The 17,037-nt window shown below is 38.4% G+C and overlaps 2 protein-coding genes across 2 annotated transcripts; both read right to left on the bottom strand.

Moving 5' to 3' along the window:
* Positions 1-1,536: 1,536 nt before the first annotated feature.
* Positions 1,537-3,212, bottom strand: LOC147557275 (uncharacterized). The gene is made up of 2 exons (XM_086658791.1): positions 2,658-3,212; positions 1,537-2,577 (listed from the first exon to the last, which is right to left on the bottom strand). Exons 1-2 carry the CDS (start codon positions 3,210-3,212, stop codon positions 1,537-1,539), a joined length of 1,596 nt encoding a protein of 531 aa, XP_086514917.1.
* A 5,191-nt stretch (positions 3,213-8,403) lies between these two features.
* Positions 8,404-12,670, bottom strand: LOC147557276 (cyclic phosphodiesterase-like). Its single transcript, XM_086658224.1, has 3 exons — positions 12,233-12,670; positions 11,745-11,799; positions 8,404-8,781 (listed from the first exon to the last, which is right to left on the bottom strand). Exons 1-3 carry the CDS (start codon positions 12,530-12,532, stop codon positions 8,582-8,584), a joined length of 555 nt encoding a protein of 184 aa, XP_086514350.1. The 5' UTR covers positions 12,533-12,670; the 3' UTR covers positions 8,404-8,581.
* Between the last annotated feature and the right edge of the window lie 4,367 nt (positions 12,671-17,037).

Below are 17,037 nucleotides of genomic sequence, written 5' to 3' on the forward strand. Positions count from 1 at the left end.
GGAGTAAGATGATGTAAAAGGAGGGCTTATAATTGTAAAAAATGTTGTGGAAATGTTATTAACTTATGTTGTACTGAAAAATACTTCTGTTTTGTATTATGCCAGAGGTATTTTAGTTAAAAATACTTCTGTTGTACTGAAAAAATGTTGTGGAAATGTTATTAACTTCGACCAAAGGTATTTTAGTTAGATAATGTACTGTCAGTTTTATACTTTACTGTCAATGTTTCTGTTCAAATACACATACAACATACATTACAGGTACAAGGCATTACATAATCTACCGCCAGTTATCTAATGTACTGTCCGTTCTATAATGTACTGTCCGTTTAGTGGTGGACAACGAAACTTTTTTAAGGGTAAAAACTTGTACAACTTAGACTCAATCATTATGTACAATTTCGACCAAAGGACACAAGATGTGAAAGGTACTCAATGGTTAGAAACTATCAAATACACATACAACATACATTACAGGTACAAGGCATTACATAATCTACCGCCAGTTATCTAATGTACTGTCCGTTCTATAATGTACTGTCCGTTTAGTGGTGGACAACGAAACTTTTTTAAGGGTAAAAACTTGTACAACTTAGACTCAATCATTATGTACAATTTCGACCAAAGGACACAAGATGTGAAAGGTACTCAATGGTTAGAAACTATCAAATACACATACAACGTACATTACAGGTACAAGGCATTACATAATCTACCGCCAGTTATCTAATGTACTGTCCGTTCTATAATGTACTGTCCGTTTAGTGGTGGACAACGAAACTTTTTTAAGGGTAAAAACTTGTACAACTTAGACTCAATCATTATGTACAATTTCGACCAAAGGACACAAGATGTGAAAGGTACTCAATGGTTAGAAACTATCAAATACACATACAACATACATTACAGGTACAAGGGCATTACATAATATATTGCCAGTTATCTAATGTACTGTCCGTTCTATAATGTACAGTCAGTTTGGAGGTGGACAACAGAACTTTTTGAAGGGTACAAACTTGTACAACTTAGACTCAATCATTATGTACAATTTCGCCCAAAGGACACTAGATGTGAAAGGTACTCAATGGTTGGAAACTTGTACAACTTTTTGAATGGGAGTTGTAAAATGTCTTGTTCACAACTTAATGTAGCGTAAATTGATTCGTTCAAACTTCTAAACTTTGTATATTTTCTTCGTCGCCAAATGATTTTCTCTACCTACTGCCTTATAACAATGGTGATGGATCTACTGTCAATGTTTCTGTTCCAATAAACTTACAAAATACAATAATGTACACACAGGCATTAAAATACGTACTGACAGTTTTATAATGTACTGAAAGTTTTACAATGTTCTGTTTCGTAAACAAAACAGTTTACTATAAAGAAACACATGTACTGCAAATCATGAAATGTACTCTACATACAACAGTAGACAACAAAAAGAAACTTACATTTCCAAAGGAAGTGCTAACAAAATACTGGGCACTTGAAGAAGTGCTAAACAAAATCAGATAGAGAAGTGCTAACCCATCGCTATATTGGTTCGTTACAAGATGCACGATTGTGGGTCGTCAGTTGATTAAATCTGCCACACACCCTCTGTCTTTTGGGAAAATACCCGGCACTTTCAATTCGAGTGGTGCGAGGTCTACCAGGACGTCTCTTTGTGAGAAGAGGAAGAATCATTGTGTCCGGGTCATATGATTTAGGCTCATCAAACGTAGGTACAGGCTTAACGGGATGACTGTACGTCTTACAATAGGCTTCGGTAGTGAAATTGGAATAAAAAAATGAAGAGGCATCACCACCGTTCATTTTTATACACAGAATCGCATGCTCGCATGGTATGCCTTCTACTTGCCACTTGCGACAAGTGCAGGTCCGTAGGGCCAAGTCAACTGAATGAGAGGGCATGGACAATACCTCGTACTGACCTTCTCCGGACTGGACGCACGTCCAACTACAAGCCACTTTGTAACGCAGTTGCATTTCTTTATCTACCTTCGGGCATAAGAAGGTAGACCAACTAGATGACTCAACTCGCCTCTCGTTCATCATATTCATGATCTTCATTCGCAGCATATCGAGCATGATTGTTATTGGCATAACTCTCTCGTCTCGGATCCATGAATTGAAGGACTCAGACAAGGAAGAGCAAATTAAACCGTACCTTTTCCCTGGAAAGAAGGCATCTGCCCAATGAACAGGGTCGACTGAGTTCAAAAAAGCTTCAGCTCCAGCCCCACCCATTACACAAATCTCCCCAGTGTATTTGCTAAAGTCTGAGGAAGTAAGTGCACGAGCCGCTTTGAACATCAAGGACTGGAAATAATCTGACTTCTTGGCACCATTTCTAACTCGTAAATTCAAGTTGTTCCGCAAATGCCACACGCAATAGGAGTGGTTGGCCGATAGGAATACATTCCGAACACCATTTAATATACCGTTATGCCTATCAGACATAAAAGTAAGTGATTCACCAATATCTATACAATTCTTCAAGTTCCCAAAAAACCAGAGCCAGTTGTGATCGTTTTCTACGTCAACAACAGCATAGGCAAGAATGAAAAAAACCTGCGTACAACAGAATGATTGAGCATAAACATTACTGTTTCTTGTAAATGTAAGCATGTCGCGGGAACTAACAAATGGACAGAACACGGTTTAGGCCTCTGACAATTATACAATGTACGAGGAACAGTTTCAAGAGAAATAGAATAATTACCGTCGTTTCCATTCTTCGCAACTGCAGCCAGAATACATCCATTATACTTTGTTTTAGCAAACGTACCATCAACAAATATCAGAGGTCTACAATGCTTGTAACCTTCTATGCATGCTCCAAGAGCAATGAAAATTCTTACAAAACGATGCGACTCTTCATCAACTTCCAGATCGATATGACTGTTAGGATTAGATCTTGACAGAGCATCAACATACCAGGAGAGTTTTGCATAGGAATCAGCTTCATCACCAAATCCTATACAAATTGCTGCATTTCGAGCATGATATGAGTAGTAGTAACTCAGTTTAATACCATAATCTTTTTTGAAGGAACTAACAATATCCTTCGTGCTCTTGGTAGGGTTCTCTCTAATGTCTTCTGCAATCAATAAACTAACAGCTTCAGTCGATAGTCGAGGTTTCCGTACACCAGTGATGAAGTCTTCACAGGTATGAACGGGGTTATAGGCTTTCAGGATAAACATATATCTCGACTTTAGAGGAGCAACTGCGTGTATTTTCCACTTGCATTTTGTACTTTTGCAAACACAGGTGACACGATCGCGGTCATTCTTCACAAACACATAATTGTAACCGTGTTTGATTGAGTATCGACTGAGAGCCTGGAGAAATGCAATCACACCGCCAGGAAATTCTTGACCCTCATGGGTGAATACTTCAGGCCAACTCTCAGACCGGAGTGGCTCTCTTCTGACAAGAGCAGTGGAACCATCACCATGGTTAGAAGGCGGGAGTAAGAAGAAATCACTGGGCGACCTACAAAAATACACAAAGTTTAAAACCAGGAACGGAATAACTAACATTACATTTAATTGTGAACCAGACGTTTTACAACTCCCAGTCAAAAAAAGGTATAACACACAAAGTACTGTACCGATTCAACTCTTGTGGAATCATTGAAGTGTATGATCGAGGCACAATTGACGAATTAGGCATGAAAAAACCACATTCCAACCTGCGTAAGTTAAAGAAATATATAGATATATAGGAATAGGGAACTGAATAATGTACCGTAAACTATCAAACGACAAGGGAACAGGCTAACGGATCAGGAATTTAAATTTGTACAGTATACTTGACCAATAAAATTGAAAATATAAGGAATGAAAATGTACCGATTCAAAGTTAACGTGTTAGGATTAGAGATATGACGTTCCAACCTGCAAAAGTTAAAGAAACGAAAAGTATAGACATATTGCAAAACGGGAACTGAATAATGTAAGGGCAACTTGGACACTGAAGGGGAACGAAGAGAACAGATGCGAAAATGTACCGATTCATTGCTTCTGTACTCATTGAGGGTGATGATCTTGACAAATTTGAAGCATTCGAAGGGAAGAATTCAAGTTCAAACCTGAATAATTACAGGAATAAGGTGAAGAGGTGAAGGAACATGTACAGAAAAATGACCAAGTACAACACACCTTGTATAACTACGTAGGAACTACAACATGTACAACCAACTATAAAACACAACGGGAACTACATACTGACTAATAAATATACCGATTCATTAAGGGTGGTGATCTTGAAGTACTTGATGGGTAGGGACTGCAGAATTCACGATCTGCTTTACGAATGGACTCTTCATTTGACTGGGACGCCATTTCTTCTCTATTCATTTTGCATAAGAGAAGGATCGGGAACTGAAGAATGTACCGTAAACTATCCAACTACGAGGGAACGGACTAACGGATAAGGAACGTAAGTTTGTACAGTATAGTTGAACAATAAAAACGAACATATAAGGAATGAAAATATACCGATTCATTAAGGGTGGTGATCTTGAAGTACTTGATGGGTGGGGACTGAAGAATTGACGTTCTGGTTCACGAATGGACTCTTCATTTGACTGGGACGCCATTTCTTCTCTGTTCATTCTGCATAAGAGAAGGATCGGGAACTTTAGCATGTACTGTAAACTATCCAACGACGAGGGAACGGGCTAACGGATAAGGAACGTAAGGTTGTACAGTATAGTGGAACAATAAAAACGAACATATAAGGAATGAAAATATACCGATTCATTAAGGGTGGTGATCTTGAAGTACTTGATGGGTGGGGACTGAAGAATTGACGTTCTGGTTCACGAATGGACTCTTCATTTGACTGGGACGCCATTTCTTCTCTGTTCATTCTGCATAAGAGAAGGATCGGGAACTTTAGAATGTACTGTAAACTATCCAACGACGAGGGAACGGGCTAACGAATAAGGAACGTAAGGTTGTACAGTATAGTGGAACAATAAAAACGAACATATAAGGAATGAAAATATACCGATTCATTAAGGGTGGTGATCTTGAAGTACTTGATGGGTGGGGACTGAAGAATTGACGTTCTGGTTCACGAATGGACTCTTCATTTGACTGGGACACCATTTCTTCTCTGTTCATTCTGCATAAGAGAAGGATCGAAAACTTTAGAATGTACTGTAAACTATCCAACGACGAGGGAACGAGATAACGGATAAGGAACGTAAAATTGTACAGTATAGTTGAACAATAAAAACGAACATATAAGGAATGAAAATATACCGATTCAAAGTTGACGTGTTAAGATTAGAGATATGACGTTCCAACCTGCAAAAGTTAACTAAACGAAAGTATAGACATATTGCAAAACAGGAACTGAACAATGTACGATCAACTTGGCCACTGTAGGGAAACATGTACAGAAAACTGACCAAGAACAAACACTATATAACTAAGTAGGAACTACGAAATGTACAACCAACTATAAAACAAAAAGGAAACTGTAAACTGACTAGTAAATATACAGATTCATTAAGGGTGGTGTCTTGAAGTACTTGATTGGTGGGGGATGAACTAGTGTTACAGTAAATCATTAGTTTCGAAGGAGTTGTTCAAAGGATCCTAATATTCATCATTTTGGTGACCTCTGTTGGAAGTATATCCATCATCTTGAAATTATTTCATTCAATGCAAGTAGATGAGTTTAAATGTTTTTGTTTTTGTTTAAGGAGTATTCATGGCAGAAACATGAAAGGGACAGTCAAGCAAAACAAATATGAATGAAATGTAGAGTCTAACTGTTTGTCTTTAAGGAGCAGTGGACCAAAAAAAAACATTAAATGATAACATTGAAGGCTAAAAGATGAGATTTAAGAACATTAAAATGATAACATTAAATGATACCATACAAGGCTAGAAGATGAGTTTAAATGCTTTTGTTTTTGTTTTTGTTTTTGTTTTTGTTTTTGTTTTTGTTTTTGTTTTTGTTTAAGGAGTATTCATGGCAGAAGATGAGTGAGGCAAAACACTAGTGTTCCCTTCAAGCCAGGAAGATGATGAACATTAAAATCACTAACCTGATGTGGAAGAACAGTAACAGTTGGTCTTCCAAAAGATGATGAGCTTCTGTCTATAAATAGAGCTAGAAACAGTTGAATAGATTTTGAGCGGGACCGAAAATTTCAACCCAAATTTTTGGATGAAAATTTGGGTGAAAATGGCGGCATTACAGGAGAGAGAACAAAGGATAGAGAGAGAAAGAAGAAAATCAAGGAGAGATTTGGGCGGGGAGATAAGGGAAGGAAATCAGATTGGAGAGGGAAGGAAATAAAATTGGAGATATTTTCTCCTCATTTAATGCTAAGGATTAGACAAATCCGGCTCATTAATTGCCGTGTCAATCAGCCATTAAGGCAGGTAAGGGAGAAGCAGGCAGGGGCAAAAGGGAAGGAATAACCCTTAGAAACAGGAATTGTCAGGCAAATCTGACATTTTGGACCTCTCCCGCAATTTGGAAATGGGCTGGGGCGGAAGCTAATTTACCGGGCTTATTTTGGTTCTCTCCCTCAAAAATCCTAGAAAATTACCAATTAAGCGTAGAAATATGTTCATGTTTGACTCGTTTCATTGGTCCCAGCATACCCATACCAATGGGACTGCTCTACACTTTTTAAATAATAGGGTTAATTCTATTTTGGTCCCTAACTTGTGACAAAGTCATCATTTTGACCTCCATAAATATTCGTCAGATGAAAAAATAGAAACAGGTAGAAAAAATTAGAGTTAGGTTGTCGGCCTGAATTTTTGCTGATCGACGACTTTCGCCGGAGGTGAGGTGGAGATAAGGAGATGAGGTGATGTGGAGAAGAAATAAGGAGGTGATGTGCCTTATATGTTTTTAATTGTTTTGAAAATAATTCTATTTTGGCCCCTAAGAGTAGTTTCAAGAAAAATTATAATTATTTTGATTCTTGGAGACAAAATCGAACTGCCGTACATTTATAGAGGCCAAATCAGTAAGTTGATCATAAATTTGGTACCAAAACAGAATTAACCCCAAATAAGATGATGTATAATTACTTCTTCCATGTCATCTTCTTCTCTCTAAAGTATAATAAACAGAAGAATATAAAAAATACCTTTTTCTCTTATGTTAAAGTTCAACCTTTACCTCATGTATTATTGCAGTAAGCATGTATTACAACAGAAAGAATGACTATGTATCTATTGTATTAGTCCTTTGTAAGAAAAAAAAACGAAATTCCGTAAGCAATTAAATATTTGAGATTTTAAGATGTTGATACAGAGAGAGGTTCATTTCATATTCAAAGAAAATTAATGGAAACATGTTTACCTAGTTTTTTTTTTTTTTGATGATAACATGTTTACGTAGTTAGTAGTGTTATATACGAGAGAAAAAAAATGAAAAGTTCTAATGAAATTAAATTTTTGAGATTTTAGGAAGGCTAGCGCTTTGGGGAAAGCTAAATAGTTTCCGGGGTGTGAAGACTTGGTCAAAAATTGGTCAATTTTGTTTGACAATTTTATTTAGGGGGAAAGCAAAATACTTCTCCACCTCAGCTCTCTTTCTCTCCACCTCACCTCACTCTCTCTCCACCTCACCTCCATCTTCTCCGATTAGGTCGCCGGCCGGAAAATTTTCCGGCCGGCGACCATTAAAAAAAAAATTTCACTTTTCTCTCTCTCTAGAAACTCCGGCGAAGGGGTTCTAGAGAGAGAGAGTGAATTTTTTTTTTCTTCATGGTCGCCGGCCGGAAAATTTTCCGGCCGGCGACCAAATGGAAGAAGGCAAAGAGGTGAGGTGGAGTGTTTTTTTTTATTTCCCTTTAAAATTTATTTCCCCGGAAAATCTTTAAAATTCTACATATTCCCTTTAAAATTTCATACCCCGGAAACTATTTATCTTTCCCCAAAGCGCTGGCCTTTTAGGAATTAGTAGAAAAAGAGTTGATTTTCAAAACTTCACAGAGAGAGGGGGTGAAATGAAGAAGAGCCCGAAAATTTATTATGAAATTACATATTTGAGTGCATTGATTTTTTTTTTCACATATTAAGAAAACATAAATTAACAAATTAAGTTGTGTTAAAGAATGATTCCCGTATACTGTGTTCATGGAAATAATAATGGACTTTTCACATATTAAGAAAACATAACCTATGGATCAGGAAGATGCAAAAAAGTCATTGCAATAATTAGAAGCATCATTTCATGAAGTAGAGAAGATGGTCCGTCGTTCATACATGAGGGAAAAACAAAATAACAATCACCAAGTTAAGTGGATACACAATTTTCTCAAAAACAAACTAGAAAAAGAACGAAGATGGTCGGTCATTCATACATGAGGGGAAAACAAAATAACACCAAGTTAAGTGGATACACAAATTTCTCAAAAACAAACTTGAAAAAGAATCAGTCCAACTCAGACAATAAAGTTAGTCATTTCAGACATCAAAACAGATTTCAGATCTTAATTACAAGAACAAACACCTGCAATAGTAGCCTTATAATAGCAAAAACTGGTTCAGAAATAAATATTACGAACATTTAAGGAGACTGGAACCTAGACAAGATTGTAGTCAGCCACTTTTTCCCACGACTTGAGGGTTTTATCTTCTGTGTCTGTTTTGTGCAACTCTATGCGAGAGATTGTGAAGGTTAGACTGCTCAAGTTCTCATCAAGAGTTTCTGCCTTCTTTTTAGCTCTTTGTTTCTCCTCTTCCGTGATATCCGCGTAAAGTAGGCTGAGATGTGGCATATAAGCTGCAGCTCCAGAACAACATAATATTATATTTAATGGCACCAAATAAAGTTTATTTACTAATATGTAGAACATGACTGATATATGTTGTAAACTGGTTCGTCATCATTTTAGCTTTTGTTATTAATTTTTTAACCAATATTATATACTCTTAGCCTTTGGGACAAATACTCCTGAACATGTACAGAACTAAGGGCCTTCCATTTACTTAGTTGTGATTATCGGTTTTCTTTTACATATTTACATATCAAGGTTATTATACATAAGATGAAAGTGTGTCTAATATTTGAATCAAATAGTCAAAACACAAATCATGCTTAGGGTGTTGCTGCATTGAGAAAATTATCCAGTAAGCAAACAAAAAAAGGGAAACAATATCAGCTCTGCAGACCAAGAGAGTCAGCCATATAAGATTTATCCACTTCATAATGAAAGTCGGAAATCTTGACCTATTGATATGAAAGCTGCTCCAAAGATCGATATGGATTATACTACCACTTCTCGAAGGTTTTCGGAAACCTTGTGAAGGGTGTGGTGATGAACTGAAAAGAGATTGGGGTAGTTTATTTAGCATGAGTAGTTATTTTGGAGTGGGTAGTTAATTAGTAATAGTGGGTAGTCACTTTTAGGGTTAGGTGTTATGTGGTAACTTTACATTTCTTCTATTTAAACCAAGTCTCTGCAATGCATAAAGGGGAGAGGAAATTAGTTAAGTTGTGGTATATTATAACCCTGATAGAACTGTTTTAGTAACTTCTTTCATTTCTTTGATTGGAACCTATCATTGGCATCAGAGCATTGTTCATATGGCTACTAACAAAGAGAGGATTGAAAATTTGGAGGCTTCATTAGAGGACTAAAAGGAAACTTGAGTCTAGTCGAACTTAGTATAACCAACAAGCTTAAACAAATGGAAGTAATGATTGGTAAGCTATCCGAAGCATTGATCTCAAACAAAGACTCAGAGAGATGTCTAGCAGCAGCAAGAACAACAATCAAAATGGTCGTTCTCACTCCAATCGAGACGACACACAAGACAATTCAGAAGGAGGCCGACCAACTTACTTGTCGAAAACAACGAAGTTGGAGTTTCCTCGATTTTGTGGAGAAGATCCTACAGTGTGGTTCACAAGAGTGGAACAATTTTTTGAATATCAAAGTACTGTTGAAGCACAAAAGGTGGCATTGGCCTCCTTTCACCTTGAAGGTGAGGTGAACAAGTGGTGACAATGGATGACATGGGTTAAGTTTCAAGAGGAGTTATGGGCAAGGTTTGGTTCTACAGCGAAAACTTTGATGAAGCACTTTCAAGAGTTAAACAAAATTACGTGACTATCAAAGGGAATTTGAAAGATTAGGTAATCGCGTTCAAGGGTGGACACAGAAAGCCTTGGTAGGGACATTCATAGGAGGCCTTAAACTAGATATTGCTAATGGTATTAGGATGTCCAAACCAAAATCCTTAAAGGAACCCATTAGTCTTGCATGAATGAGGGATGAACAGGTTACACGACAGAAGAAAATCATGCAACCTTCCGACCAACATGTTGCTGAATTTATTTCCCGTACAAAACCTAAAGCAACTGCACAGATGAAGCGACTCACATGGGACGAAATGCAGAATAGAAGGATGCAAGGACTTTGTTTTAATTTTGATGAAGAATTCAAGCCTGGTCACAACTGTCGTGGGCCATATATTCTATTGTTAGAAGGCACCCCTGGCGTTACGGATAAAGGAGACACCAAAGAATTTCAACTGGAGATCACTTACCCGAGTCAGGGACTGGTTTATCAATGTAAACCTTGAGGACAAGTTTCAAGTTCATGGGGAAGGTATTGATGAACTGAAAAAACATGAGGGTAGTTTATTTAGAATGGGTATTTAATTAATGTGGGTAGTTAATTAGTAATAGTGGGTAGTTAGTTTTAGGTTTAGGTGTTATTTAAACTAAGTCTCTGCAATGCATAAAGGAGAGAGAAAATTAATTAAGTTGTGGTTTATTTTAGCCCTAAATAGAATTTTTTTAGTAACTTCTTTCATTGCTTTGATTGGGGCCTATCATGTGGATCTATCCAGGTCAGGTAACCACACGCTCTTTTCGATCGAGAAGTCATGTCTGGCACTAAAGTAAAATGTGCATTGGAAACCATCAGGCTAATTGGGCATTGGACTTGTTGCTACCTAATGCATTCGGTCTAAGAAAAAAAAATAAGTATATCGGGAAGCCAAAACTGAAAGCAAAAAACCTATGACTTATTCGAAAAATGTGATATTTATAGGATATTCCCCTAGGAGTAGGTAATACGAATTAAATAATTAAGGTTTTCAAAGTTTCTACAATTTTCAGCTTCCCTCTAAATTTTTTAAGGCAATATTTTGGAAAGGAGAACTATTTTTATTTAATAAAATTTCATTCGGACCGATTAGCATATTGGTAGAATTTATGGGGATTTCCAAAAAAAAACAATTGTAGATAACTAGGTGACAGTTTTCCTTTAAGTTATTACAACTGCAGCTAGCCTACGTGAAACACCGATTTGTGCTCGGATAAACGTTAGACGCACATTGCTATGGGATTTTAGAGAAGACTAGCTCGACTATTTTCTTAGTGAATGACTTTTACACGTTAGTGTTCCTCAACCGGTTAGTCTTGTTAACTAAAATACTGACTTGAGAAACTCATGTCAGCGCCAAGTGAAAATTCTTGTGGCAGAAACAATGAACTCGACTCCATCTCTAACACATCGCTATAACTGTCGTACTAACCATAATATGTAATGACTAACTAATCCATAACCCACTAAAACTATAACTCATACTTGACTATGTCTTAAGTGTTGACAACATAAAACAGATCCAGTGGAAACGAATGAAAGGTTCGCATTTGTCATAGATTCATTGTTACAGTCTGCAATATAGCAACAAGGAAACAATCAAAAGGAAACAATCGAATTTGGAACTCACGAGTTGCGCTATGGTACCCAAAATGCCCATTGCAATGATGACTAGTTTCCAGCACCTACAAGTTAGAAATTTCATATTAGATCACTATCCCAAAACAAATTAAACACCACAATCTCTACTAACAAAGTAATCAAACAAAATTCATAATTTGAATGCAAAAAAAAAATTTAATTTCAAACTTATTAGTCAAATAGATTTGTATTTTCTACCTAGAGGTATAATGGAAGAAACTACTTATTTCACAAAATTCTTCTCCTCACCATTTTGGGTCTCTATTTAGGAGAAATATTTGGTAAACCTAGCATTAATATAAAATTATACAAGCAAATTGATATCAGAAAATGAATTGACAGATTATACAAACAAATATTCTAATTAAAAATGCACTCAAGGAGTTCCAGATAATACAAATTAAAATTAGAATAGAATTACAACTTTCAATAAAAAAAAGAAGAAGATGAAAAACAGATATGAATGGGATTATATACCTGAGGATCAGGATGAAGCAGGAGATAAACACATTGGTAGAAGAAAGATCCTGTAGATACTGAATCTATGCGGGCAGTATAGGGTTTAAGATTTTCACAAGAAGATTTGAATTTTTTGATTGCATCAGATTCAGTGAGACTAATAGCTCCGACGACAGTGACATGAGGGTCGAATTTCGGACCATCGAATTCTGATCGTAAACCCTCCATTAACTTCTTCAACCTCTCTTTTACATCTTCGGTTGGAATTGCCCATACTGAATACACAAATTTTCTCTCTTGTGATTCTTTTCCTTCCATTTTTATTAATCCCGAGAGAGAGAGAGATCGCAAAACTCAATCTACAGAGAGAGTTGACCTGTCGTGCTGTGTTTAGGCCCAGCGACAACTACTTGTTAGTTCTTTATAGATACTCTGTTTGAGAGACAAAATATGAATAAAATACAAATGTAAGGTGTTGTTTGTTTTTTTACTTTGTGTCTGAATCTGAATGAGCTGATGATACTACAAATTAGAGGTTTTTTTTAGGTCTGACATAAAATTTTGACAATTATATCCCCAATTGATATTGATATTTTGGACAAAAAAAAAAAAAGAAATTCATCTCTTTCTCATTCTTCTTAGCAAAAAAACCCTAAAACATGTATTAGGGTTTATCTCTCTTTCACTTTCTTCCTTCAACAAAAACTAGTCAACAATAAAGGATGAAAAAGTTGCATGGATAAAAAGCACTAAGAAAGTCGAAGCCGGACAAGCCATGATACGTAACTCAAAGGTCATTCATGGCCCAAATAAGTTCACAGTTACTGAAGTGAAAGATAACGTGTTCTTACTTAAATTTCTGACCTCTACGAAACTAGACGTTACCATGGAGAGTTCACCGTGGGTTGATGTGGAGTGAAAATGTCACATTTAGATCACTGAACTTCGATGAGGTAGTTTGTTTAGATTTTATCTCTCATGATTTTTGTGTTTTTCTTGTTAGGTACCTTATTTGGAGTACGGTGCTTGATTCGGAATAAAACGAAGCATTTTTCACATTTTCATCTCATGTGGAAGAGACCGAAAAGAGAAATAGGGGTATTTTGGACATTTTAATGAAAATCAGAGGTCACATGATAAGTGGAGTCTATGATGAGTCTGATGGCGAAGACGGAAGTCAAATCGGAGTTCGGAAGGAAAAGTTATGATAGAAAGAACTCGAGAGGAATTTTGGGCTTTTATAAAAATTAGAGGATGTAGAAAAAGTGATGGAGGCACCCCCTTGGTTTCTAAATCAAAGCCCAAACCCAAGAGTTAAAAAGAAGAAGGATCAAATGGAGAAATTCTATGAGCACTTCCCTTTAAGAGGGTAAGTCAAAATAGTCTAACGAAGTAGACCAAGTCAAGGTCCATGGTCTTTAAAAAAAGAAAGAAAAAAGGTCTGATTGGGTGATCTTCTTCATTATGAGGGAACTAGGGTTTGCTAGGGTTTAAAGGGAGAGAACGAAAAGAAAAGGAAGGGGGAACCAGCCAAGCTTTGGTCAACCATCATACAAAGACCGGCCAAGCTTGGCCGACACATCAGTAGCTGGGGACGACTCGGTTATAGCTGAATCTGGCCGGACTTTGAAGAACACAGAGGAGCATCACGAAGGAGCAAGCAACATCTCGACAGTTTTTTAAGACAACTCGGTACATCAGAAGGAACACAGGATAGGGAAGCTGTTAGTTCGGGATGGCCACGGGACGGGAAGAAGCTGCGGCCCGGGCTGCTTTGGCCGAACCTACCCATCTTCTTCCCGAGTCGTCCAAGCCGCTTTGGCCAAAGGAGCCTGAGCCGCAGCTTCTTCGCATCCTGTGGCCGTCCCGAGCTAACAGCTTCCCTGTCCCGTGCTCCTTCAGATGTACCGAGTTGCCTTGAAGAACAACCGAGATGCTTATTGCTCCTTTGTGACGCTCCTTTGTGTTTTTCAAAGTCCGGCCAGATTCAGCTATGACTCAGCCGTCGCCAGCTATTGATGTGCCGACCAAGCTTGGCCGATCTTTGTATGATGGCCGACCAAAGATTGGTCGGTTCTTCCTTCCTTTTCTCTTAATTCTCTCCTTTCAAACCCTCACAAACCCCAGTTCTCTCAATAATGGAGAACATCACCCAACCGGACCTTTTTCCTTTCTTTTTCTAAAGACCATGGTGAAGGATTTATCCGTTCGGTCTGAAGGAGATGTCCTTCCGAAGGAGTGTCCTTCGACCAAGGTGGCAATGCGATCAATTTGTTAGTTAGGATAACGATGACCACACGTAAAGATCATCCAGTCCGGTCCAATTAGGGATCGTAATGCTTTGCTAGAAGCCAACTACGATCGTCGGATCAAGGAGTTGATTCGCGGCTAACATAGACCGGATCCTACAACGGGTTACACATAAGAGTGGTAGCTTGATCGGAGAGAATTGACTAGACGGGAACTGGCTAAAGTTGGATGGGATTCAACTGGAAAGGCCGAAAGGGTCCGACTGGAGATTCGGGACAAGATAGAAAGAAGGCTCTTTGGGCCGGCCATGAGATGGCCGACCAGAGTAAGTGGGCCGGCCACATAAGGCCCATGGTGGGCTGCCCTGGCCGGCCACACTTAAAGGGATTATCAAAATACCTTATCTGTGACCCGAAAATAGAAAACCTAATCTGAATGAGATTCTAATTAGGGTTTGTCTATATATTGGGTCAGTTGAGAACAGAAAAGGTGTGGATTTTTCTCTAAGGAAAAATATACAGCTCTCTCTCTCTGAATATACAGCTATTGGAAAGAGAGGAATATAGAGAAAAAGCTCACGTTCTATCAATCTAGTCAAGAAGAAGAGTTCTTCTCAACCTTCTAGTAAGTCCTAGCAGTCTGAAAGGAAGGGAGAGCAAGTATATTCACTCGATGTCTCAAGTAGAGGAGCTACAATTGGAGCTCTCGATCTTTGCATGCGATTGGAATGGTTCGAGGGAAAAACGCGTTAAGGTATTTATCCCTCTCTAGTTCATTGATTAGTTTATGCATAACGATCCTGGGCAATCTAGTGTTAAACATGTGATGTTTGAGATTCCGCTTAGAACACTAGTTAGTGTATAGGATACACAAAACCCTACAGTGGCATCACGAGTCGGTTGCATGAAACTATCTCTGACTAGTCGAATTAGATTCGAGCTTGATTGATTAGATGATTTTATGTTTAAATAGGGATTTAGACATGAAATCGATTAGTTTAAATTAGATTTAGACTTAATCAGATAGAAAATTGAAAGAGTTTCAATGGGAGGACTTTAAAATTTTGAGTTTTTGAAAAGAGTTTTCAAAAAGAAAGTTTTAAAGAGGATGGTTTTTGAATAGAGTTTTCAAATTGCTGGTTTTTGGATGAAGATTCATAAAAAACAGCAGCAAAAAGGATGGAAGAAATCGAAAATTGGAAGGAGACAAGGTGCTGTCCAGGAGCCGGACTGACCAGGTCGCGTCCCAGGACGCGTCTGGCCAGTCGCGGACGCTCAGGATGCCTCCCAGTCCTTCCCGGACTGGGTATCCGAGAGCGTCTCGGATAAGGACGCGTCCGAGCTTTTCTCGGACAGAAAAACGCGTCCGAGAGCGTCTCGGACTGGGAGTCCGAGAGCGTCTCGGACAGGGATCCCGAGGGATCAGCGTCTGGCATTTGAGGCCGCGTCATCAGGACGCGACCACAGAGAAGTCCAGACGCGTCTCAGATTGAGAATCCGGACGCGACCGGGACTGTTCCTTCCAGAACGCGTCTGGGACGCGTCTGATGAGACCAGTAGCATAGGCTTGGGCAGAGCGTCTAGGACGCGTCTGTTGGGCTGGGAAGCGTCTGGCCTAGGGGCCAGGAAGCGTCCACTCGAGGGACTTGGCACGGCCTGAAACGTGCCAATCCGGGTCCGACCTTGGTTCGGACCTTGACCGTGACTTGACTGGGTCTGGTCAAAGGGTTCCTTGACCAAGTTTGACTTAAGTCTTTGGAGTTAGACTCGGGTCTTTTGGGCCTTGACTTAAGTGGGAGGTTTCTATTTTCTTTTTCCAACTTTGACCATATTATTTCCGAAAGCGACCCGGGCCAACCAAAGCCTGAATCAGAGTTTTTCCAAAACGATTTCAAAATCTTTTAGGATAAAACCGAACGAGCCATTAGTTAGACTTAAGGCACGTTAGACATAGAGATGTCGGTAGTATCTCCCGAAAAGCTATCTAGAACATAGCAAACCTAGATTCGACCTAAGGAAGCGAATCTCATACATACTTGGGTATTTTATGAATGTCATATTATGATGTATGTATGGATGTGAATGCGGGTTCTAGTATGGCCATAGAATTGTTCTATCTTGTTTTTTAAGCACGGATGGGTGCCCGATGTAATTAATTTAATTTCAAGTTTTATTCGATCTGCGAATCGTTGAGTCTTGTAATTAGAGTTAAGGGTACAATTGAGTCCATTGAAGAGCCAAAGGATGAGATCGTGGTTCGAGTGGGAGAATTCAATGGATGTTCGAGGATGGAGATCCAGGCGAACGGAGGCTAAACAAGCAAAGAACCTAAGAAGATTAGATCTTTTAGGTTAGGGGCCATACTAGGATCATGTCTGCTTGATTTATTTTCTTACGCGCATTTACTTATTTACGTTTTGTGTGGTGTATGATTATGTTAGAGTTCACAGTAATGCATGCAAAAAAAAAACGTAAGAGTCCCCAAAAAGAATTTTGAGTAATGCCTACCCAGATTAAGACACCTGTTGCGCCCTTGTTCATCGATGGTGGGTCATGCCAAAGCAGGGTGCCATC

Source organism: Eschscholzia californica, unplaced genomic scaffold, assembly GCF_041429995.1.
Source record: "Eschscholzia californica isolate CP2 unplaced genomic scaffold, dmEscCali1.0.p SCAF_2, whole genome shotgun sequence".
In the NCBI taxonomy this organism is placed as follows: Eukaryota; Viridiplantae; Streptophyta; class Magnoliopsida; order Ranunculales; family Papaveraceae; genus Eschscholzia; species Eschscholzia californica.

Excerpts from the sequence above, each read along its gene's own strand:
- LOC147557275 (XM_086658791.1), bottom strand. The coding sequence starts at position 3,212 with ATGTTTATCCTGAAAGCCTATAACCCCGTTCATACCTGTGAAGACTTC. Across the intron at positions 2,578-2,657 it reads AGAGGCCTAAACCGTGTTCT|GTTTTTTTCATTCTTGCCTA; the intron begins GTCCATTTGTTA and ends TGTTGTACGCAG.
- LOC147557276 (XM_086658224.1), bottom strand. The coding sequence starts at position 12,532 with ATGGAAGGAAAAGAATCACAAGAGAGAAAATTTGTGTATTCAGTATGG. Across the intron at positions 11,800-12,232 it reads TGCTTCATCCTGATCCTCAG|GTGCTGGAAACTAGTCATCA; the intron begins GTATATAATCCC and ends TCTAACTTGTAG. Across the intron at positions 8,782-11,744 it reads TGGGTACCATAGCGCAACTC|CTTATATGCCACATCTCAGC; the intron begins GTGAGTTCCAAA and ends CTGGAGCTGCAG.